This window comes from Astatotilapia calliptera, chromosome 1, assembly GCF_900246225.1.
Source record: "Astatotilapia calliptera chromosome 1, fAstCal1.2, whole genome shotgun sequence".
NCBI lineage: Eukaryota > Metazoa > Chordata > Actinopteri > Cichliformes > Cichlidae > Astatotilapia > Astatotilapia calliptera.
Genome location: NC_039302.1, coordinates 21,951,901 through 21,975,802, shown reverse-complemented (window position 1 = coordinate 21,975,802; position 23,902 = coordinate 21,951,901). Strand labels below are relative to the sequence as shown.

The 23,902-nt window shown below is 39.2% G+C and overlaps 3 protein-coding genes across 3 annotated transcripts; 2 read left to right on the top strand and 1 right to left on the bottom strand.

The window, feature by feature from the left end:
- The first annotated feature begins 1,647 nt into the window (after positions 1–1,647).
- atmin (ATM interactor) lies at positions 1,648–8,771 on the top strand. The gene is made up of 4 exons (XM_026169825.1): positions 1,648–2,041; positions 4,095–4,220; positions 4,656–4,855; positions 4,962–8,771. The coding sequence occupies exons 1-4, from the start codon at positions 1,757–1,759 to the stop codon at positions 6,724–6,726; spliced, it is 2,376 nt and encodes a 791-aa protein (XP_026025610.1). The 5' UTR covers positions 1,648–1,756; the 3' UTR covers positions 6,727–8,771.
- A 315-nt stretch (positions 8,772–9,086) lies between these two features.
- c1h16orf46 (chromosome 1 C16orf46 homolog) lies at positions 9,087–12,415 on the bottom strand. The gene is made up of 3 exons (XM_026169840.1): positions 12,296–12,415; positions 11,884–12,111; positions 9,087–10,444 (listed from the first exon to the last, which is right to left on the bottom strand). The coding sequence occupies exons 2-3, from the start codon at positions 12,076–12,078 to the stop codon at positions 9,698–9,700; spliced, it is 942 nt and encodes a 313-aa protein (XP_026025625.1). The 5' UTR covers positions 12,079–12,111; positions 12,296–12,415; the 3' UTR covers positions 9,087–9,697.
- Positions 12,416–12,582: 167 nt separating this feature from the next.
- Positions 12,583–14,999, top strand: LOC113023640 (protein phosphatase 1 regulatory subunit 3E). Its single transcript, XM_026169852.1, has one exon. It carries the CDS (start codon positions 13,186–13,188, stop codon positions 14,107–14,109), a length of 924 nt encoding a protein of 307 aa, XP_026025637.1. The 5' UTR covers positions 12,583–13,185; the 3' UTR covers positions 14,110–14,999.
- Positions 15,000–23,902: the final 8,903 nt, after the last annotated feature.

Sequence of the window (23,902 nt, the reverse complement as noted above, 5' to 3'; positions counted from 1 at the left end):
AGATGCACGTTATTTCAAAGTGCATTTTTACTCTGTTTGTGTCTGTATACAAAACATTTAGACAAAAGCTTTAGTCTCAAGTTTATTGTAAACAATCCTTTCAAGCTTATTTAAAGCATCATTGGTCAAAGCAATTCTTTAGTCCTGTTAAAACGTGTCCATTTAAAAAAAAAAAAAAAGGGGGGGGGGGGGGCTTGTAAATATGTGATTTACACAAGTGAAAGGTGTAGTGGCAATTCCTTTACTTTTAAAAGATCAAACGTCCCACAACTTAAAGTCCACAAGCCACTGCTGCATTGAGGTAATATTTCGTACGCAGGCAAATGAAGTCCATTGTCCAAACATTTTAGTTGAGAGTTTGTTTATTTATCCATCTTGGCAAGCAATAACAAGATCCTTCCTGCTGCTTCTCCTGCTCTGGTAAAAAACCATAAGCCCACCCCAATGCATGCTGGTCCTATACCAGTCTCTTTATTTATAGAAACAAAATGGCCCTACAGCTCTTACTAACTAATTTAACAAAATAACAACAAACAAACAAATCATTTAAAACAAAATATTAACCGACAAATAAACCCCAAAATATAAGTAAACTAACAACAAACTTTAACTTTCAAAAAAATAAAGAACAAATAAAGAACAAATAGCTCCAACAAAAGGTGTGTATTAGTTAAATAGATCTGTCTTTACCAACCATAGTAGCCTCTTCATATGTTAACTAATAAACTTAGACTGGGGGAGTTTGGGAGATATGTGAAATTTGAAAGATACTGGACCCCATCTGATGTAAACAGAGGTTTACATCAGATAGGGTCTGATGTGATGACAAACCCAGACACTCAATCTAAACGTTTTGAGAGGACAAAGTGAAAGCTCTGATTTGATAAACGGTATTCTTTCGAGTGTTTTGTAGTCGAGGCGAGTAATGAGTCGGAAGATTTGCAGAACATGTCTCCAAACATTAGTGACATACAAACAGAGAGCACAAGTCCCGCCAAAGGACTTTGCTGTTCTATGATGTTTTTATTACAATATGATTATGTGTGCAGTTTTTCCAGATTATGTGTGTTTATCTCATCCTGATGACATCAGCGGTTTCTATGTATTATGCTGATGTCAGCACTGTTAATATGGAAATATATAGTATAGTATATTAATCTTTTTGTGTCACTGTGAAGTCATGTGACCCTAACCCTATGAATATATGTATTAAAATCATAGGTTTTATCAACATGAGTGGAGCAGAATTGGCTGAAATCTTTGGCTTATGTCTCCAAAGGTCTATCATATTGTTGTGAAGTTTGCAGGTGATGCACATTTTTTTTTTTTTTTTTTACTGATTTTCACATTTAGTACAATCTTAACCCGATTTTCACCTAAATTAATTACATAATTTCTCCTTTTGTGGGAGAATGAAATGGGATCATTCATCAAAAATAGTTGCAGGAATAAAATATAGAAAAAAAATGAAATATTCAGTTTTCAATTAGGTGGGTCGCATTCATTAAAAAAAATCCAAAACAAAACAAAAAATCTAGAACTTGTCAGTAGTGATGCTGAACCGGGTTAGAGTCCGCGCTATACGCACTCGAAGTCTAATTATTCGTCCATCCGTATATGTTAAAAATCACATTATTCTGCAAAACGGAAATGCGAATGTTATCTAGGATGTGACGTAAGCCCGAACAGGAGAGTGGAAAGGTGGCAATGCAGCCTTACAGGCAGCGTTGAGGGACGGAATGATCCTTTTCATACAATGCTGCTGCTGGGGCTCTCTGCCAAACACGGAATGCACTGTCAACACAGAAACATGGCTGCCTCTTCAACGGGCAAGGCGAGTAACAGTGATAACGCTAATGCCGGCAGTCTAAACTGTAACGAAGAACCTCTGCCGCAGTCTCGGGAAATGATAAAACCCACCATCGTGGAGCTGACCAAAGAAGTGAGGACGAACATCCTATGCACCGTGGAAGGATGTGGCAAGATTCTCCCCAACACACCTGCGTTGAACATGCATCTGGTTAAGTCGCACAGAATAAAGGTAACTAATTTCTAAATCAGGTTATTCCGATGTGAACTCAACTGCGATGCTAACTTGGCTAATTCGGTTGAGAGAAAACTATCATTAAAAAAAAAACGCAAGTCATCCATAACTTCGATTTAGCTAGCACGTATGGTCGTAGTAATGTGTTGCCAATAACGCTGGGACAACATAGTCGAGCTTTGGTAAAAGTTAACTAAGTTTCTTCTTGACTGTTATTTAATTGGTGACTGTTTACTATTAGCGAGTTAGCTATACTGCACCTAGCCGCTTATGTTATCAATTATTGCATTTGTCAAGAGAAATTCGGTGCTTATTGCATTAATAATATACAGATATACCCCTTTAATATTAAATATTAGTTTTTAGCGAGTTGTTAATCTAGGGCAGGGAATTTGGGAGTATCTAAATTGGCTGTGTGTGTGCAAAGCTAGAAATCTATTTGTCGTTGTATGGTTACGGTCTCTCAAGAATACGACCGCACAAACAACGTGCTGTCTATCACGAACACAATACTTAGACTTTGGTCTAAATGTTTAAACCGCCTCAGCTGTACTAACTCCTAGTTCCTCTGTCCTCACTGGACTGGGCACTTCGTGGGACGCAATAATTCACTGTCTCCCAATGAATGAAGTTCTTTGCTGGGAAAGACTGCCTTTGTCCTGCAATAGACTAAGCTCTTTGTTTAAAATAGGTGAATGTTAGAATTTGAATTAGCTCCTAGAAGTAATCCATGCTGGCCCAGCAAGGAGAGCGTTTAAAGGCCTAAAGAAACCACAAGTTTTACTATTTAAATCTGAGTTGCAGTCAGGAGTAGTTTAAAGTTTAAAGTTAAGCAATCAGTTTCTAAATGTAATTCAGTTTTTACACCAAAACCTTAAAAGCTGCCGTAAAGCTGGGTGAACTGTGTTTGGTCCATGTTCGTTGCAGTCCATGAATAAAGAGTTATATTGGTCACTGTGTTGGGTTTTCATGGTGCATTCACACTTTCCTCAGAGAGTGCCTGTAAGAGGCACAAAGGAAAGAAAAGGAAAGAAAAGAAAGCGAGCAACAAGAAGGCAGCACAGCTTGCCTGTGTTACTTTTAATCCACAGCTATGTGAAACTTCTGTCAGCAGCCGTAATGATATTATGGTTGACATAATGATAAAGTGCATAAAATGCCACAGTTGCTCACTCAGTGCTTCTGCATAGTTGATGGAGCTAGAGTTGGGCTATATCTGTTTATATTTAACAGCACCATAACGTCACTGCATCGCTCCACAGCTGTTTCATCACTGTTTATATTGTTTCCCTATGAAGACTTAAAAATAAAAAAAATTTTTATATATATATATATATATATATATATATATATAAATAAATAAATTTATTGACTGTGTGCAGTCAGGTCAGTCCATAAAACTCATGAGACTATTCCCATTCTAATCCAGAATTAGCTTGCCTTTCAAACCATATCACTTCCCTTAGCAGAAAGAACAGTTTAGAGACTATTACTTTGATTTACCACTGTATTGGCTAGTCTGTTGGAGAGAAGATTTGACTTTATAATTGATATAAGCTAGCCATAGGACACACAGTAAATCTGCTTGTTTTCTCTTCTGAGCTACAGCCAATCACAGAGTCGTGACATGACTCAGGCTTCAGCCTACGACCATATGATGCCGTTTCAGAGAAGCACAAAATTTGGATTTGCTGTCTACAAAATTTGGCTTTTTAGTTATATTCTTATCACGAAGCAGACAGTGTTTGTTAGCTTTATCTTTTCCACAGCACAAGCACATGAATCTCTTCAATACTATAAATCAGAGACAATTGTATGTACAACAGTCATCCCATGGTGCTTATAGTAAGGTAAAGACCCGACAATATTGGGGGGAAATCAACCTTTATATCATTAGCAATTATATTGTAATTTGAGTTTCTTAAATATAAACACAGCATGGGAATGTGTGTTTAAGTCTTACATTCACATATTTCTGATCCAAGTATCTGTAATGCATATATCTGTATTTTGTCCTCTGTTAATACTTTGTTGTCATTATCACCCCCAGGATGGTATTGTCAATCCCACGGTCAGAAAGGACATGAAGGGCTCTCAGAAGCTTTACTGCTGTCCTATTGAGGGTTGTCCCAGAGGCCCTAACAGACCTTTCTCCCAGTTCTCCCTGGTTAAGCAAGTAAGCATTTCCTCTGTGAAATGTAATCAGTTATTGTTCTATTTTTAAGAACCACTTGTGCAACTTAAAAAAGAACCTTGCATTTTTAATGTAAGCAGTGTTAAATAATTTACTGCATGATTAAGTTGTATACAGTGTCCTGTAGTCTGAACTGAAAGCCTCTGATACAATAGGTTGAGGAAAAAAGAACTGCCTAATGTGAAACACATGTATCAATATGAAATACCATCTTAGCATTTCTACTCTGATTCTTGTAGCACCGCAAAACACAGGGAAAAGCTGCCTTTCTTTCCTAGTTTTGCCTAAATTATACTGTGACCTTTAACTGGGTGAATCACTAGAAAGAAGTAAATGGACATGTGCTTTCATTTTCAAATTCCATTTGGACATTTTTATTTTAAAGCTATTTTCTGCTTTTGATTCATTTCATTTCAGCACTTCATGAAGATGCATGCAGAAAAGAAACATAAGTGCTCCAAGTGCAACAATGGCTACAGTACAGAGTGGGACTTAAAGAGGCACATAGAAGACTGTGGAAAGACCTACCACTGTACATGTGGCTGCCCCTATGCTAGCAGGGCTGCTCTACTCTCACATATCTACAGGACGGGTCATGAAATTCCAACAGAGCACAGGCATGTACAGGGATAACCCCAACACTTTCATTCATATACTGTATTTTGTTCTCTCCATGCATTTATGATTGTTATCATTTTATCTAATTTATTTATTATTTTGCAGAATTCCCCCAGTAAAAAAGAGAAAGATGGAAAAATTGTTAAGTGGTTCTGAAAAGGTTAAGATCAATGATTCAACCTTCCAGATCATCCCTGCTGCCACAGAGCAGACAGACACTTCTCTCCCTCCTGATACAACCATTACTATCCCAGACTCCCGGAGGAGCCTGCAAAAGTTGCTTTTACCAAAACCCAAGATGGCTTTGGTTAGTGTTCCTGTGATGCAGGTGGCTCATTTGCCTGTACTCCTTCCATCTACAGAAAGTGGGGCTCTGAGGTCTGTAGTGCTTGCTGTAGATAGCCAAGGTTCTGTTAGTGCCCTTCAGCTCCTTCCACAAGCCACAGGAGCAGTGGTACCCCAACTTGATGCTAAAAGTTTGGGTTTCAAGGATAGCATGCCTACTTCCCGCTCTAGCCAGGGGCCTATTAGCACAGGAGTGCAAGTCAATCTGGATCCAGTAGGTGCAGAGGATTCAACCATCAGCATGGCAGCACAGCGAGGAAGGAGCACTTCCACCAACATTCAGACAGACAAATCGTACTTGTCAAAAATGCCCACAGGAGTAGGGGTTGGGGAGGGACTAGGCTTGTGCTCTGTGGGCGAGTCCTCTGTGTCTTCTTGCTCCCAAACAGACATCAGTGTCAGTGCCCAAGTCCTTTTGCCAGTCAGTGTTGAAACCCAAACATTCTTCTCCCGAGCCAAACCCACATCGTCTATTGGAGCTCAAACAGACAGCCAGTGCCTGAGCCAAATTCCCTGCGCATCCTCTTCTGTGCTTCCGTACAAAACCAGGCAGACACAGACATACTTTGCCATGCCACAATCGGAGGAGAAGGCTCAGAACCAGGCTGTCATGTGCTCAGACCTATTTGGCAATGACTCCCTCAGTGTGTCAACCCAAACAACTTTGGACATAGATGACACCCTTTGTGCTGCAGGAAGCACTATATATGAGGACTCAAAATCAGAAGGTGGTATGTGTTTTGGGGTGCAGACGCATGAGCTGAGTGCAAACAACATGGCAGACAACCAGACCCAAACAATGACCTTGTTAAATGACCTGGAAAACATCCTGTCTGACAGTATGTCAGGCCATCAGGTGCTCACAGAGGCTTCTGCAGGCTGTGGGTCAAGTCTCAGCTCTGTTCAAGAGCAACATAACGGCATCGACTTTGATTTTGAAGAATTCCTCAATGCTGTACACATCCAGACACAGACCGAGGAGAGTGAGCTGGGAGGACTGGGTGGTGACACGCCAATGGAGTCTCTAGACATTCAGACACAGACAGACTTCCTACTGATGGATGATCTGGACCAAAGTGAGGGACCAAGCCGAACCCAAGCCAGCGACTTGGAGCTATTTGATACTCAAACTCAGACTGACCTCAATTTTCTGCTGAATGCCGGAAGCCACATGCCCCTGAGCAGCATCTTGCGACATTCAAGCTTTTCTATGAGCACAGAGTCATCAGACACAGAAACACAAACAGATCTCCCTTCATTTGCCACGAGTCTCTCTGCTCAGACTCCTGTCACTCAAGGAGAGAATGCAAGACTGCTGAACAGCACAGAGACACAGACTGTGACCAGCCAAGCAGAAGGCCTAGGAAACCTGTTCCTGACCAGCAACGAAACCCAAACTGTCATGGATGACTTCCTGTCAGCGGACTTGGCGTGGAACATGGAGTCCCATTTCAGCTCTGTGGAAACCCAGACATGTGAAGAACTTTGTGCTCTGTTTCAGCATTCTGAGAAACCCAACAGCTGAAGCTTCCCATGCCTTTGCAATAAAGGTTTCTGATATCTGCCTCTTCCTATAAGAGGAAATGGTTTATGCTGTCCTCTGGCAAATCAAACCATAGTCTTAGCAGCAAGAAGTCTGCAGATATGTTCTCAACCATTCCACTGGGGGCATAATGTCCAGAGCCCTTCCTGGTGTCTATCCTGACAGCATTGCTGCACTTTATTAGCTCAGTGGGCATGACCCATGAGCTCCCGTGACAGTTTACATATTTATTTGCACATAAGGTAACATTGTACGTGTCTTGTCTAAAATGCAAGCTTACTTGTATATTTCAGTGCGTAGCCACTGTGACTGGTCACTGTTTGGTCTTAAGAAGTTGTAAAAACATTTAACATTACATAAAGTTTATCTCTGCACTTAAAAGGGATGACATACATACCTATATATGGCTGTCATGAAAGGCTTGTAAAATTGCTACCTTGTATGACAGCTTTCAAATATAGATGTACTGCTGTAAAACAATCTCATCTCAGCTGTACAGTATACAATATTGTACGTTTAGTTTACATACGTATGCAATGCGCATGAAGCCTTTAAGCAGCACAACATAAAATATTGATTCTGCACATGTGCATCTGAATGCTGCATCTTCAATGTTACCTTGTCAGTGGCAACAAGACTGTAAACTCTGACATTGCAGGCAGCTGAAAACATGACAAGTGAGATTTTTTTTTTTTTTCAAAGTAAAGGCTTTGCATTGCTCAAAGCAGAAGATGTGTTGTTGAAATATAACCTGGCACAAAGTAAAAAACAATGTTTGTCCCGTGTTGCGCACCTTGCATTAAAATGTGGTTGTGAAGTCTGATGTTTTGTAAACACTTTTTGTGTCAAGGCCTCTAGTTAAGACTTAAGTCAGTAAGCAGGCTAGGCTGTCATCGTCTTTAACTTATTCATTAGCTGGATGTAAGTGTATACATTAGCAGTACACTGCTGAAGTGATCCAGTAATGTTACCGTACACAAAAACAGTGGATTAGAGCTAGGATTAGCACAGATTAACACAGTGTTTTGTTTTGTTCTTTTAACTTAAAGGACTTACACTTTAGACCCAATTTCCCACACTAATTTTTTTCAAATCACTAAATGTAACTTTTTTTCCACCCCCACTTTTCTTTTTTGTTATATTGTGACCTCAGTTACCTCATAGGCACCACATAGACTGTTCTACATGAGACCACAGAGCTATAGGCCTTGTTTATTTTCCATTTTTGTTGTGTTGGTGCCTTAACCCAAGTATTAACTTGAGTTCTGTTACAGATAATTTGCTGCTTCAAAGTCATGTTTATACTAGAATACCATGATGAATAAACAATGAAAAATATCTGAATCCTTTCAGTCTTTGTTTTGCATGTTTTATCTGTTTAGTATTGATGTTTTTATTGTGATTGCATGCAATGTGAGAATGCCTCTGCTCCATGTTTATGGAAAGATTTATGCTGTGTCACATGAAAATATTCCTTTGCAGCATTTGATTGAAAATAATTACTTTGATTCCATTACATCTTAAATGAATAGTGTTTAATGTCATTACACTTTATGGATGTTTATTAAAACTGAAGAATGTACACAATAATGACTCTGTGCCCAGACATATTATGCTTTTTTTTTTTTTTTTTTTCTCCCACTATTCCCAGTTGGTTTATGGATTATTTCTCTATTTTAGGAAGGTTCACGCCTATAAAGTCTGAGCATGTTTTGTTTTAAAGCAGTAATTCCAACTTTTAATTCCTAAATTCTAATACAATAGAGCTGTTTCCTTGCAGGTTTAGTGGAATGGGGGAAAATGCCTATATTTGAATGGGTAGAAGCTATGTCACTTTCTGGTGTCTGTTACAGTGCTTTACTTTCTCTTTGTAGGGAGTGCATGCAGATATTTTTCCAGCACAAAATATTTGTTTTTGCAGAATTTATTTGATTTTTCTGTTGCCTAAATGTGTCGACTTAATGGCTGCCTTTAATTATTGTTCAAGATACATTATAGATGTTGTTAATAAACTGCTGGCAAGTGTTGATTGTGTTCATTTTTATTTTTTTCCCAAAACAAAAATAGGAAAGTAGTTGCTGAAAGATGGACAAACATGATCAATATTTGTTGTTTTTTTTGTTTTTTTTAAAAAAGGTTATAAGTGGGTCATACATGTTTTATTCATGTGATCTTGAGTTCAGTATTACAATTGCACACATTATGTCATCGTCTCTTAAGATTTGGTTGTGCGAAACAAATTTTGCACCATTAGTTTTTTCTAAAACAAAAAACCTTTATAATATTGTACCTTTTTTCTTCTTCTGATGCAGTTACAACCTGCCCAGTATAAACCTACTAAATCCAGGCCTGTGCATTTATTTTACATCTGTGTAGGTAGGGAAAAGAATTAGAGCAATACAGATAAATGTAATAAGGTAACAAAATTGCCACAGCTTAAACAGTATTATAACAACTGACTGAAAACAGGTCATGAGTCATGTTGACCCTGGAAACCAACATGACCCTTGGCATTTTCAGAAAGAACCTTGGCTCCACCCATAATCCATAACCATTACCAATCCCTTGTTTACTAATATAAAAGTTAAACTGTATTAAGCAGATGCAGTAGTTTGGCCACAGTTTATATTATGAGAAACAAGCTGCGGTGCAATGTTAAAGTTCTGACCAAGTTGTAGTCTGCTTAAATTCAAAAATATTAGCGACCACCAGTGCCACTATTATGCCAGGCCGAATTTCTTCTTCCAGCTAACTGTATTTTAATGGTATGTGATGAGTGAGGCTGACAGACAGGATGCCCTTTATAATGAAAGATGTTGCCTTTACTGCATACTTAAATATTCAAGTGACAGATTTTTATTTCACATGCCTCGTTCAGCTTAAAAGTGAAGTGAGGCAGAGAAGAGGCAGCTCGGGTGCATTTGTGAGAGACTTTAGTCCTCAGTGCATTGAGTCAGGTTTGGAAGACATTGTATTTAATACCTCTTGGTATCAAAACATTGTGTGGGTTTTGCCAAAATGACTGGTACTTGGAGGTCAGCGCTGCAGAGAAAGTGGAAATATCTGAATTACTAGCAGTGTCCACTCTAGTTCCCCTTGTTCCACGCTGCTTGTCTAAAAGGAAACCGTTTTTCTCTGAGGTTTGTTTCTCTGGAGTCTTCTTGTCTCTACAGAGATGACCACTGGCCTTGGCAATCAGGTGAGGTGGGTTAATAGGTGGTAGAAATGTGAAGTTTTTAATGGGAACTACTCTGTTATTGGGACGATGACTATGTTTCCAAGGCTTAGCAGGCTTGTTCTCTGGCACAGAATATTTTGAAGACAGATGGTGAAGCTGAGAAAGTGTCTCTTTATCCATCCCTCTCTCGTATATCTTTTCTTCCAGTAAGAGATGTGTCGGATTTCTCTGCATGGCTTTAAGGAAAGGACATTCTGCAGCATCTGTCTGTTGAGCTGCCATAGCAGTTTGACTCCAAGATCCTGTGTGCTGATTTACTGACACAAACTTCTTAAAATTATCCAGGCCTGCATGAGACTCACAGTGCTGCTCTGTAATGCTGGCTGAGCTGTCTCCATTAGAAGGCACTGGGTCATCAGATGAAGGAGTTCCATTGTCAGCCTCCTTATGCTCTGGTTTCTTGTATGTGTTTGAAGTCAAAAGTATGCAGCTCAGGGGAACAACTCTGGCCCAACCACAAACCTGTTGCAAAACCAAGTTTTTTTTGTTAAGTTCGGATATGTTTAAAGCTAAAAATCACAAAGTAAAAATACTTATTGAACCAAGTAAGAAACATGCAAATAGAAGGAAAGCAGTAAAAGCACAGATGTGATTAATAATACGTGAATGAAGATTTAGTCCGATTCTGTCCATAATTATAAAATGTGACCATATTTTTTGCATTTTGCATATTTGTCATACTTAGATGCTTCAGATAATCAATACTAATATCAGAAAGGGTCATTAATTGTTAAGTGATGATTTTTTTTAAAGAAAAATAGGTATCCAAATCACCCTCACTCTATGTGAAAAAGTAATTGACTCCTAAACCTATTAACTGACTGTGCCACACTTGGCATCAGGAAATGAGTCTTTCACATCGCTGTGAAGGAATTTTGATCCAGTCGTATTTACAGAATTGTTCTAATTCAGCCACACTGAAACGTTTTCAGGGATCAATGGTCATGTCAACATATCCCAATCTCATTTAAGACTCACTAGGCCACTATGAAACCTTCATTTTGTTTTTGTTTTTTTAAAACATTCTGAGGGGGACTTGCTGGTGTGTTTCAGCTCGTCGTACCCAGATCGTCACATTACCACCACCATGTTTAACTGCTAATATGATGTTCTTTTTATAAAACTCTGTGTTAGATTTACATCAGATGTAATGGAATGCGAACTTTCCACTCTACAAAATATTTTCCCAAAACTTCTGGGAATCATTGACATGTTTTCTGGCAAATTTGAGGAGAGCCTTTATATTCTTTTTGTTCAGGAGTGATTTTCTACTTGGACCTCTCTCATGGATGTCTTTTTTCCCCCACTCTCTTTGTTGTTGTTGAATCATGAACTCTGATCTTAACCTTGGCAAGTGAGGCCTGCAGTTCTTTAGATGTTGTTCTGAGTTCTTTTATGACCTTCTACATGAGTCATCGACGGGCTGTGGAAGTAAATTTGGTAGTCCGTCACTAGTGGGAAGATTCAGTACTGTTCCAAGTTTTCTCCATTTATGGAAACTGGCTCTCACTGTCTTTCACTGCACTCCCAAAGCCTTAGAAATGATTTTGCAACTCTTTCCAGACTGGCTTTGATAGATTTCATAGATAGATGACTTTGATAGATTGGAGCAGATAGAAATGGATAGCCCTTTTCCCTTAATGAATTAATAATTGTTTAAAAATTGCATTTTCTATTTACTAGGGTTATCATTGACTAATATTACAATTTGATTATCTGAAACACATAAGTGTAAAAAAACACAAAAAAAAATAAGAATTAGGGAAGGCGCCTAAATACTTGTTCAATTTATCACTGAGTCCAAACTGTGACATAGAAGACACTTACTTAAAAACAAAATTGCAACTACATATAGGTAACAAATTAAGAGAGGTACAGTAACAGGATATTGGATCACTTACAGCATCCTCCCAACCAGAGTAACAATGGAACTCATTTAGCTCCTTCTCATTCAAGAAGTTCTCCTCGCTGGTATCTAAAAGGCTTTCAACAAGTCTCCTTTCTGCTATTTCGTGCTCGCCAGCTGCGTTCTCCGGTGCTGACAGCTCCCCGTCTGCTCTGTCCACAGCTGTACGATCCCTTTCTTGCGAGGTCATGATGTAGTTAGGTCCTTTGACTCATGGTGAGATCTCGAAAGGGTCATAGAAAACAGAATTCCCTTAATTACTTAAAAATGCATCTTGAGTAGCACTTTTAGTGTAAATATGATCAACTTAACAAACCTACCGCTGATTTTGCTTACCAAAATAAAGCAAACTGGATTATTAAACGAGGAAATTAAGAAATACATGAACAATATTTGTTGCTACTCACAAACAACTTCTGCTGTGTGCTATCTGTCGTGGTGGCGACTTTTTTATTTCCCGATTGAGAGTTTTGTAGGACAAAAGCGGAAGAAACGGTGAATGCCTTTAGAGACCAACTGCAACGCCGTCGTCATGGTGACACTTAAAAGCCCGTACCGTCAAGAGAAAGGGGGAGGGGTTCCTGCGCTCCTGCTGCATTCTACTACCGACACATTACTGTCCTATATCTGTATTAAGTATAAAAAAATCAACACAATAGCTTCTTTTTTTTAACACGGGAACGCTTGATAATCTAGTTATGCACACAATATCTGGATGTACCAGACTGAAGACAAAAGCACATAACTGTTTTTGATGCACCTAAATTATTTATTTCATGCGGTTTGTTTTCAATGTCACAGCGTTCAAACGGGGAAGTAAACCAGCTGAAAACTTGTGAAGAAGGAAACCATTTTGGTCAGTTAAACGCGCATCTCTGCACGTAAATGTAGATGAGACGTCAACCTCTGCCCCGGGAAGAGATCAGCTGTGAGAGAACACGCATGAATTTCCCCACATTCAAGTGGAAACGAGGAGATATTTGATGTGAAGAGGAAGGAATTTGGGTTTTTTTGTTGTTGTTGTTTTTTGAGCAAACAGCTCTCCATATTTATTTTATGATGGATTTTTGGTTTTTAGTTTTTTAAAGAAGCATCTGCAAGAGGAGAGTCGCGCTAATTGCGGAAAGCAACAACACTTTGGTTTATTGGTCCAAGGCTGCAGAGTGTCAGCTTCTGACGCAGGCAGAGCACCTATCCTCGAGTTGCACACTAACACCTGACGGCTCCATCTCTTGCATCGCCGGTTTTTCTCCATAACGACTACTCCGGCTCTGCAGTTCAGGGACTCCAACGTTTTATGGAAGCGGAGTCTGCGCACCCTGTCGCGGTCATGCTCCCCCCAAAGAACTGCCTGCCGAGGAACTACAGCTGCATAGCTGGACTATTCGGGAGTCTTGCAGCGGCAAATCCGAGGCTTGAAGATGGGGAGGATTTTGACATGGTGAACGCCACTTGTGAGCCTATCGAGAGCGCAGTGGTGAATGAGAGGCCAAGGGGCAGGGAGATTTCCCTGAAGCCCCCACAGAGCCCTAATCTGCGTCGGAGGTGCACGTCTTTGCCTACACCTACAGAGAGAGCAAAGTTAGAGATCGCCCGCAGCAGAAGCCCAACCATTAAGAAAAAAGTCCGCTTCGCGGACTCCCTGGGCCTGGAGCTCATTTCAGTGAAGCATTTCGACGACACAGATGTTCCCGAGGTGCCTGAGCGCATAATGGCAAAATTACCCAAGGGACCCCTTCACCTTCATCACTTGGAAACAAAATTCCCCCGGGCTCCTGCGCAGTCTGTGTTCATGGAATTGCAGTTCACCAACCCAGGCACATTACCCGGCTTCGAGCAGAAAGTTAGGGAGGTAAATGTCCTGTTGGAGACCGTGGAGGCAGACGAATTCAGCCTCTCCGGCTTCGTGCGCGTGTTGAATCTGGCTTTCGAAAAGAGCGTCTCTTTGCGCTATTCCCTAAACAACTGGATAACCTTTATGGACAGTTTGGCGTCCTATGTTCCTAACTCGAGCGACGGTGACACCGACAAGTTCTGTTTCAAGATAGTTATGCCCACATACCCAGACAACGGAGGAACATTGCAATTTGCAATTAAGTACTGTGTCGGCGGGCAAGAGTTTTGGGACAATAATAACGGCAACAACTACAAAGTCCGTCGTCACCGGTTCAAGATGTCTCCACCTCGGGAATGGGAAAACGGATGGATTCATTTTATCTGAGCTTTGACGTATGCAGTGACACGCTTGCGCCATTTGAGCGCAATTTATCCCCGGGTACCTTATAAGCCTGTAAAACAAAAGATTCAAATTATTATTATTCCGTCATTGTCAGCTGTATACATTCCGTGACAGAGAAAATATTTTACCACGATATTTCAAACAGTGACCCTGTGGTGGCGACGCACCGGGGGTTGAAATGGCCTGCTGTTTAAGCCTGATAGGCTTCCCGGTGTGGGATGCTGTTCGATATGTTGCCTTGATGTCAGGGCTCTGTACAGCTTGGTGCCCTTTGGGAGGGCATGTTCTCGTTATGTAATATAAAAACACGCGCCACGGAGAACGTGCCGGGTAATGCCAATTTCAGGCATCACTACTCATTTCAAGATGCTGTAACTGTCAGTTTGCATGTGTGCAAACATCGACTCAAAAGCAAAAAGAAAGCATTTTAGCTGATGGTAGCATACGCCCCTGGTCATCACCTGCAGACTGGGGTAAACATGTCTTATCCCCCCCCCCGCCCCCCCTAAAAGATGGAGATATAAGGTGGTTATTTAATTTAGATATTCAACTTATTATTTCCTACTATCACACCATTTAAATGCCTTATTCTAAGCCATGATGTAGGGAGTTGTTGATTTGTGTTGTACAGTATTATCTTCATTGGGCTTGAATGGAGTTAAATGCATTAGATGTTTAACGTCATTAAATTTACAATGTAAAACAATCCAGGGACATCATACTTAACCATACAAAAATCTGCCTCTTAGCAATACATTTGTAGCCTATTCAACATAAATTATTTTACGTTTTGCATATTTAAATTATGAAGAATAAGCTGGTTTGACAAAGTTCAAAGACAATGAAGTAATGTTAAATATCTCTCTCTCTCTCTCTCTCTCTCTCTGTATATATATATATATATATATATATATATATATATATATATATATATATATATATATATATATATATATATATATATATATATATATGGAATTTAAGAATTCTTTATAAATATAACTATAAAGAACAGGTTTTTCAGGACTCCTATTCTTTATTCTTTACAATAATTTCTTGTTTTATCTGAATGAAATCCTCCAGCATAGCTTTTATCACAAGGAAAATGTCTGAAGTAGCTGTTTGAAAGGTTAAGTTTACCTCTGATTACCTGTGGACCTTTTTTGTTTCTTCTCTTCTTCAGGTTGACTGCTAAAGAACAGATCTTATTTTCACAACAATTATTTTTTAACTAATATATTTAAAGAAAAGCGTCTTATTGTACATGTACAGCCTTGAAACAAAAATATCTAAGATTCTTGACAACACTGCTTAACTATATTTTTCACAGAGCAGGTCTGTCTATAGTCCAAGTAGCTATCACACAGGTGGCTGTGTTTAAATATCTTTAGCTGCTTTAAATGTACACGATAGTCATCTGTGCAAGAATAGTGCTGCTCCTCACACTTCTTATACTTTATGTGAACGGATTGACTGTCTTTCGTTCTCAAATTGCAAACTGTCTGCTCGCTTTCATCATACAGTACACCTTTATAAATGTTATTGTCATTTCTGGACAAACGTGTGTCTCACATCTAAGGTCTTTTTACTTAGATCAGAGGCGAGCAGCCTTCCAAACTCTCTCGCCTTCACTGTGGCTGACGAAGCTTGTCTGTTGTTCAAATCATTTTAGTTAAATGCCAATATCCACCGCGCTTTTAAAAATCTGTACAATAATATCAAAGCGAGCATGTGTAAAGTTTAGCCTTTAGCTGCTAGAGGAACAACAGACATGTTGCTTTTAATTCCAGTGCTCAGACTGTAATCTGAACATCACTTTGGCCTTTGTTTACATCATCATGGCCTCAGAGGGAAGCTCTCCGTTTAATGAGGCCATCGCGCCTGGATGTTGACAGAGACTATTCCTATAACCACTTAGTTTTTGGAGCACTTCCACTGTGAATCCATCAGTATTGTTTGTCTCCAAAGATGACATAATTTATGTCAGGGCTACGGTGCTCTACTTGATCATATTAGGTCAGTTTTGATGAGATGAGCGATGATAGTTCCAATCATGCAACTTAACTTTAGCACGTACAGAGCTGAATTTCTCTCATTGGTTTATTTAAATATATTGTGAATATCTAATGTCCTGTCATAGCAGAATTTAGTGTATTATGCTGTTACACCAGTGGGTATTTGCATATTGTCTGCTTTGGTCTGTGTAAACTTTGTTCCAGCATCCATGCAATGCAATACCAGAAAGCATTAATTATCCAGGCTGAGGTGACTGATGTAGGCTTAGAGAGATGCATCAATAGCCAACTGATCACTGCCAACATAGACTGTGATTTTTGAATTTAATGTTTGGCTCATATGTGGCGGTATTTGCTTACTAGATAGCAATAAAGTGTTGGGGTTGCTTGACACAAGAGACTGTGTGAATATAATTGTCTTGTCTGTTATCTATTACATTTGAACCTGTTGGTTTCGCGTCGCAAAAACTGTGAAAACTGTGGCGATCCCACAGCCCTGTTAATGCAACTGTCGAACTAGTTTTGCAATATAAAAATGTCATTTGTAGACGACAAATCTGGATGCTATTTTTATTCTGGCATCTCCAACACTGCTGTTGCTATTGGTGCATCTCTACTACAAAGAAGATGGGTCTGTGGTCTTAGATTTTCACCATAATCAATTCATAACTCACTGATATATAAGTATGTATGTAAATGTGTTAATGTTTCATATTGAATGTCTTCCTGCTATGTTGTGTGTACTTTGAATCATTTTAAAGGCAGACTTGATGAATTAGAATGGTACAGGCTTGTTGTCCTTTGGTGCTGTAAAGTTTTATCAAAATAATGTGTTTTAAAAAAAAAACCTGTTAAAGCAAACAATTTTTTCTCCAGGAACATTTGAGTAAATGCTATTGTTAGAATTAGGAATGTCACAAATTGATATTTTCTCCCGAAATGTTAAAGATCATCCCGAATATATGCATCAAAATGTAAAAGAAAAACAAAACGTGAAAATAAGGACTATATTGGACACTGTGTACACAAATATAGGTGTACTCTCATCTTACTAAGCTATGAGTTCACTTAGAGATGTGTAAGAGAAGTTTAAGCTGGAGAGTGTAAGTGACTATAAAATATGTAAACTCTGACGGTGAAGAAGGAGGCGACATGAGATATTTTAGTGTTTGATAACTTTTAATATGAGCGACTTATGATTGTAGTTGACTAAGAGAGTGCAGTCTAATCCAGCAAGAGGAAGGAAATGTGATGTTGTAAAGCTTTTCTTGTCAATAGTTACCGAACAAAATGTTTGCCATCGTTTGTCGTATTTTTGCTTTTGCTCACCATCGAAAGCCTAACTCACCTCTGTCGATGACCATTTTACAACATTTCTTCCTTGATCTGCTGTCTTGTCAGTGATATTTTTGATTTCTGTAATTCCTGTGCAACCAGTTTTTGCTGTAACATCTACACCCCGAGGTATTTTCTGCAATGGAACGTAACCATGTGCGCATGTGTAGCTGAAACATACCTTCATTTCACGTTCGGGTTTTAATGTAACTCATTTTGTTTAAGGTTAATAAAGGCATTTTCGATGGAAACCAAGTGTTCTGCGAGTTCCTGTAGCTCACATCCACCCGGCATGATCTCTGATATCTGCGATTTAGAGTACTGTGCCGTCAGTGTTAGGGCAGCTGCAGAGGTGTGCATGTGTGCAATCCCAAAGTGTCCGTTTTGTCGGTCGACTGAACATCTAATTTTCAAGGAGTTGCTGTTGCTCCCTATTCATAAAGGAGCACACTGCAGCGGGCTGCAGCCATCGCCATTGCATACCAGGCTGAGGACATGTCCTCTGAATTGATTGCTGCTGACACCCTACCCTTATTCTGTTTACGACAGGGAGGGGGTTGCAGCTCGAAGCAGGAAAAGGTACAGCCAGACCTGAAGAAATGCTTTATAAACTGATAATAAAATCATCCCACCTTAATCCTGTTTCAATGTTATTTATTTTAAATAATCATACTACCATAGGACAGTAAAATCAGAGAGCTGGTGTATTTATTTTAGCACTAATACAAAAGGTCAAGAGGGCTAAGTTAAACCTTTGTGTGTGACTATGTATAGACATACTACACATGAGCTTTGTTTTGGGAGATTGGTGTCAGATTAAGAACAAGATCCTGCTTAATCTTTGTGTTAATCTCCTAGTGATGACTGATCTGCGTTGGCCAACAGTCAAAGGAAGTTGAGCCAAACTTTGCTTACTTAAAGAAGTGCTGAAGGCTTCCTGACATTTTGGAAGTGTTCTGCTTATCAGAGTAATACTTTCAGCCACCAATCAGTGGGAATCCATATGGCCAGTCAGTGAAAACCTGCTGTGAGACTCCAATTTAATTCTGTTAATAGGCATACTCAGCAGCTTGCTCCAATAGGTGGGAAATAAGAGTGCAGATGAAATGAGATTCAGATATTCAGAAGCAGTAAGCGGTGAACTGGGAAATTAACGCATTCACCGTTTGATGTGATTGCAGCGCGGCACATTTATCTTGTCTGCATTTTATTTAACTCCTTGAAAGATACATTAGATACATCATATGTCATCAGTCATGTAATAACAGATTTCTTTTGGCATGAATGTGAAGACAGTAAAATGCAGGAAAAAACAAACAAACAATAACACCAGCATGCGTGGATCTGTGTAATTACCAGGCAGTGGTAATCAGTTCTGGTCTTCATGCTGTGTACAAAGTGCTGCTTCTATAATGGCTGCATTCCTGTGATGACGTTCTGATGAGCTTCTGATAACATTCTCCCTAAGGCCTTTTGGATTATTTTAGACTGTAACCACGGGCCCAGTTCTGCTTTTATTCCACCTGTGCAGCTTTCACCTGTTCCAAAGTTTGTCCTTTGGCTCTAATAACAGAGTTCACCAATGCTCACAAAGTGGTTTCCCGGGTCCAGTTTAAATAATTTATGTTAGGAATTCAGAGAAATGCTCTGATGACTCAGCAGCAGCCAAGGCTGCAGTGTAGCCATAAACGTGTCTTAGTGATCCCTGGACCTGAATAATTAATTTGAAAAATGAGCCTTGGAAAAATCTGTGGAAAATTCATTATGTTGTTTTGAAATCTCCTGCCTACTTTATTTTCCTGACATTTCTTGTCTCTTTTGCCTAGTAACACTGTTTTGGATTTATGGGGTTTTTTATGTTGCCAGTTTTCGTAGTTTATTTGCTTAATTTGTTTATGAGTGCATGTTGAGTTTGCTGTAGAGAATTTGCTATATTAAATCTCTTCTTTTCTGTAAAGTGATATTCATATATTTATTCTTCTGTCTCCTATCTCTGTATTTTTTTTTCAAGCACATCTGCCAGGTCAAAACATTTTGCAGATAAAAAAAAAAAAAAAAAAAAAAAAAATATATATATATATATATATATATATATATATATATATATATATATATATATATATATATATATATATATATATATATATATATATATATATATATGTACATAGACAGCACACACACAAGTGTGCACTAGATTTCACTCTTGCTAAGTAGGATTGGAGCTCACCCCTGTGGAGACAATGGTTTTCCACCCTCCCTATAGCTGGTACAATTGAGGTGTGAGAAGTATGTCACATACAATTCAATTCAATTCAATTCAATTTTATTTATATAGCGCCAAATCACAACAAAAGTCGCCTCAAGGCGCTTCATAGATACAGAGAAAAACCCAACAATCATATGACCCCCTATGACCAAGCACTTTGGCAACAGTGGGAAGGAAAAACTCCCTTTTAACAGGAAGAAACCTCCGGCAGAACCAGGCTCAGGGAGGGGCGGCCATCTGCTGCGACCGGTTGGGGTGAGAGAAGGAAGACAGGATAAAGACATGCTGTGGAAGAGAGACAGAGGTTAATAACAGATATGATTCAATGCAGAGAGGTCTATTAATACATAGTGAGTGAGAAAGGTGACTGGAAAGGAAAAACTCAATGCATCATGGGAATCCCCCGGCAGCCTACATCTATTGCAGCATAACAAAGGGAGGATTCAGGGTCACCTGGTCCAGCCCTAACTATATGCTTTAGAAAAAAGGAAAGTTTTAAGCCTAATCTTAAAAGTAGAGATAGTGTCTGTCTCCCGAATCCAAACTGGAAGCTGGTTCCACAGAAGAGGGGCCTGAAAACTGAAGGCTCTCCCTCCCATTCTACTTTTAAATACTCTAGGAACAACAAGTAGGCCTGCAGAGCGAGAGCGGAGCGCTCTAATAGGGTGATATGGTACTACAAGGTCATTAAGATAAGATGGGGCCTGATTATTTAAGACCTTGTATGTGAGGAGCAGGATTTTGAATTCAATTCTGGATTTAACAGGAAGCCAATGAAGGGAAGCCAAAACAGGAGAAATATGCTCTCTCTTTCTAGTCCCTGTCAGGACTCTTGCTGCAGCATTTTGGATTAGCTGAAGGCTTTTCAGTGAGTTTTTTGGACATCCTGATAATAATGAATTACAGTAGTCCAGCCTGGAAGTAATAAATGCATGAACTAGTTTTTCAGCGTCACTCTGAGACAGGATATTTGTAATTTTAGAGATGTTGCGCAAATGGAAGAAAGCAGTCTTACATATTTGTTTAATATGTGCGTTGAAGGACATGTCCTGGTCAAAAATGACTCCAAGGTTCCTCACCGCGTTACTGGAGGCCAAGGTAATGCCATCCAGAGTAAGAATCTGGTTAGACACCATATTTCTAAGATTTTCAGGGCCGAGTACAATAACCTCAGTTTTATCTGAATTAAGAAGCAGAAAGTTAGCGGCCATCCAGGTCTTTATGTCTTTAAGACATTCCTGCAGTTTAACTAATTGGTGTGTGTTATCTGGCTTCATGGGTAGATAGAGCTGGGTGTCATCTGCATAGCAGTGAAAATGTATGCTATGTCTTCTAATGATACTGCCTAAGGGAAGCATGTATAATGTAAACAGAATTGGTCCTAGCACTGAACCCTGTGGAACTCCATAATTAACCTCAGTGTGTGAAGAGGACTCTCCATTTACATGAACAAATTGGAGTCTATTAGATAGATATGATACAAACCACTGCAGCGCAGTACTTGTAATACCTACAGCATGTTCTAATCGCTCTAATAGGATATTATGATCAACAGTATCGAACGCTGCACTGAGGTCTAGCAGGACAAGCACAGAGATGAGTCCACTGTCAGAGGCCATAAGAAGATCATTTGTAACCTTCACTAAAGCTGTTTCTGTGCTGTGCTGAGCTCTGAAACCTGACTGAAACTCTTCAAATAAACCATTCCACTGCAGATGATCTGTTAGCTGTTTGACAACTACTCTTTCAAGGATTTTTGATATGAAAGGAAGGTTGGAGATTGGCCTATAATTAGCTAAGACTGCTGGGTCTAGAGATGGCTTTTTGAGTAAAGGTTTAACTACAGCCAGCTTGAAGGCCTGTGGTACATAGCCGATTATTAGAGATAGGTTGATCATATTTAAGATCGAAGAATTAATTAATGGCAGGACTTCTTTGAGCAGTTTTGTAGGAATGGGGTCTAAAAGACACGTTGATGGTTTGGAGGAAGTAATTATTGAAGTTAACTCAGAAAGATCAATTGGAGAAAAAGAGTCTAACTTAATATCAATGGTACTAAGAGTAACTGTAGATAATATTACATCTGTGGGATGATTATTGGTAATTTTTTCTCTAATGATAAAAATTTTATTTGTGAAGAAGTTCATGAAGTCATTACTAGTTAACGTTAAAGGGATGGTTGGCTCAAAAGAGCTCTGACTTTTTGTCAGCCTGGCTACAGTGCTGAAGAGAAACCTGGGGTTGTTCTTATTTTCTTCAATCAGTGATGAATAGTAAGATGTTCTGGCTTTGCGGAGGGCTTTCTTATAAAGCAGCAAACTATTTCTCCAGGCTAAATGATGATCCTCTAAATTTGTGACACGCCATTTCCTCTCCAGATTACGAGTCATCTGCTTTAGGGTACGTGTTTCAGAATTATACCACGGAGTCAGGTACTTCTGATTTGAGGCCTTAGTTTTCACAGGAGCTACACACTACTTATCTCCTTTGGTAGATGACAATCTTTTTTAATTGGTCTGAGGTTGTTTAATCTGTCCTGATTGGTTTAGTGTGGTTGTGGTTGGACCACAAAGGTTCTAGGAAAAATGTAATGTGGTGATGCAGGAAAAATGGGCTGGTTGTACGATTCAATATCATTTTGAAATTAAGGTGATAAGCTGGCCTTACAGGATAAAATATTCCTCAACTAGCTTGCAAATAAATGAGCTGGATAACAACAATAAGTAGAGATCAACTACTTGCACTGTAGTTGTTATGGCTGGCTTTCCCTGCTAAATGAAGCTACTATAGATTAAAAGTTAAGTTTACATGTTACTTCGTGTTTTGATGTTGCCACTCCAAATGCCTGCAGGTTGTGTCAGATGTTTAAATTTTAAGAGATGTATGGATTGACTTTGCTGCAAAAACTGTTATGTAAATGTAATATGAAATGTCTGACACTGTAAACTGAAATGAATTATATGTGTGCTCAAAGTGACTTCAAAAAGCTGTTTAGCCAGCCCTCTCAATGGCTGTTTCATGTCCTGCTGGTTTCCTCCAAACCTTTGGCTGGCTGCTACGCCTTAAATAATAAAACCAACATTTTTTCTCTTATGAGTGTAGCTGGAGTTGTTGCTCCGAGGAATATTACTCTAAATAAAACAAAAGGTAGCGCATTATTCCCTCCATCAATAAAATATTTTATTCTCCTTTGTTTTCCTTTCACTGCATACTGTTATTATTATTATTTTTATGCATCACTACACTAATGTAATGTTTTTGCATATACAGTTCTTCTCATACCACACATTTGTTCACGTATGGGGTAATCTTGATCTTTTGTTTTCGCTCTCTCCTGCTCCTTTACTGTGTTTCTTCATTTTTACCTTCTTCGCTGTCTTTCTGGGCTCTGTATTTAAATAGTGCAATGAGTATTCAGACTACTGCAGACAGAGTAAATTTCTTGCACTGGCACCAGGGGAGAACTGTGGGCCAAAGGAACACTCATAAATAATCCACAGATCCAAAATACTTCCTCCTTCTTAGGAGCACATCTGACCTTATACAAGTAAACAGAGTGCACCACACTAACAAGCAGGTGGAAACAACCACTTGCTTGGCCCTTATGTAAAAGTATACTTTGAAGTACCAGCGCTGCTGCATTGAAGAGCCATGTGTTGAGAGGAGATAATGACTGGGACACCATCAATTTTTCAACTGACAGGTCTGCCACAGGCACTTTTAAAGTGTCTTCCTATCATTTCTTATTAAGGACACGGGAAGCATTTTCTCTTCAGCCGTTGCTGGCAACGAATTCAAGTTTGCAGTGATCTATGGAGGATTTGAAGCTGAATGACACTGAGTCATTGTGCACTTGCCATAATAGCAATAACATACATACATTACTACTGTGTTATATAACACTGAAAATATTATTTATTCAACAAGAGGTATTTCTTTGTGAAATTTGTATAGCTTCCTTGCACCTGTGTGGGTTTCCACCATGGATTGTAGATTCTTTCCACCTTCCAAATGTCAAGGGTCAGTTGGTCATATGCAGTTGTATGCACAGTACTTTATTCTATGCAGCTGGTGAATAGAATAAAGTACAAATATATAAAAAAGTGAAAATGCCTTGTAGCACTTGAAAAGTACCACATATAGTACTAAATAAATG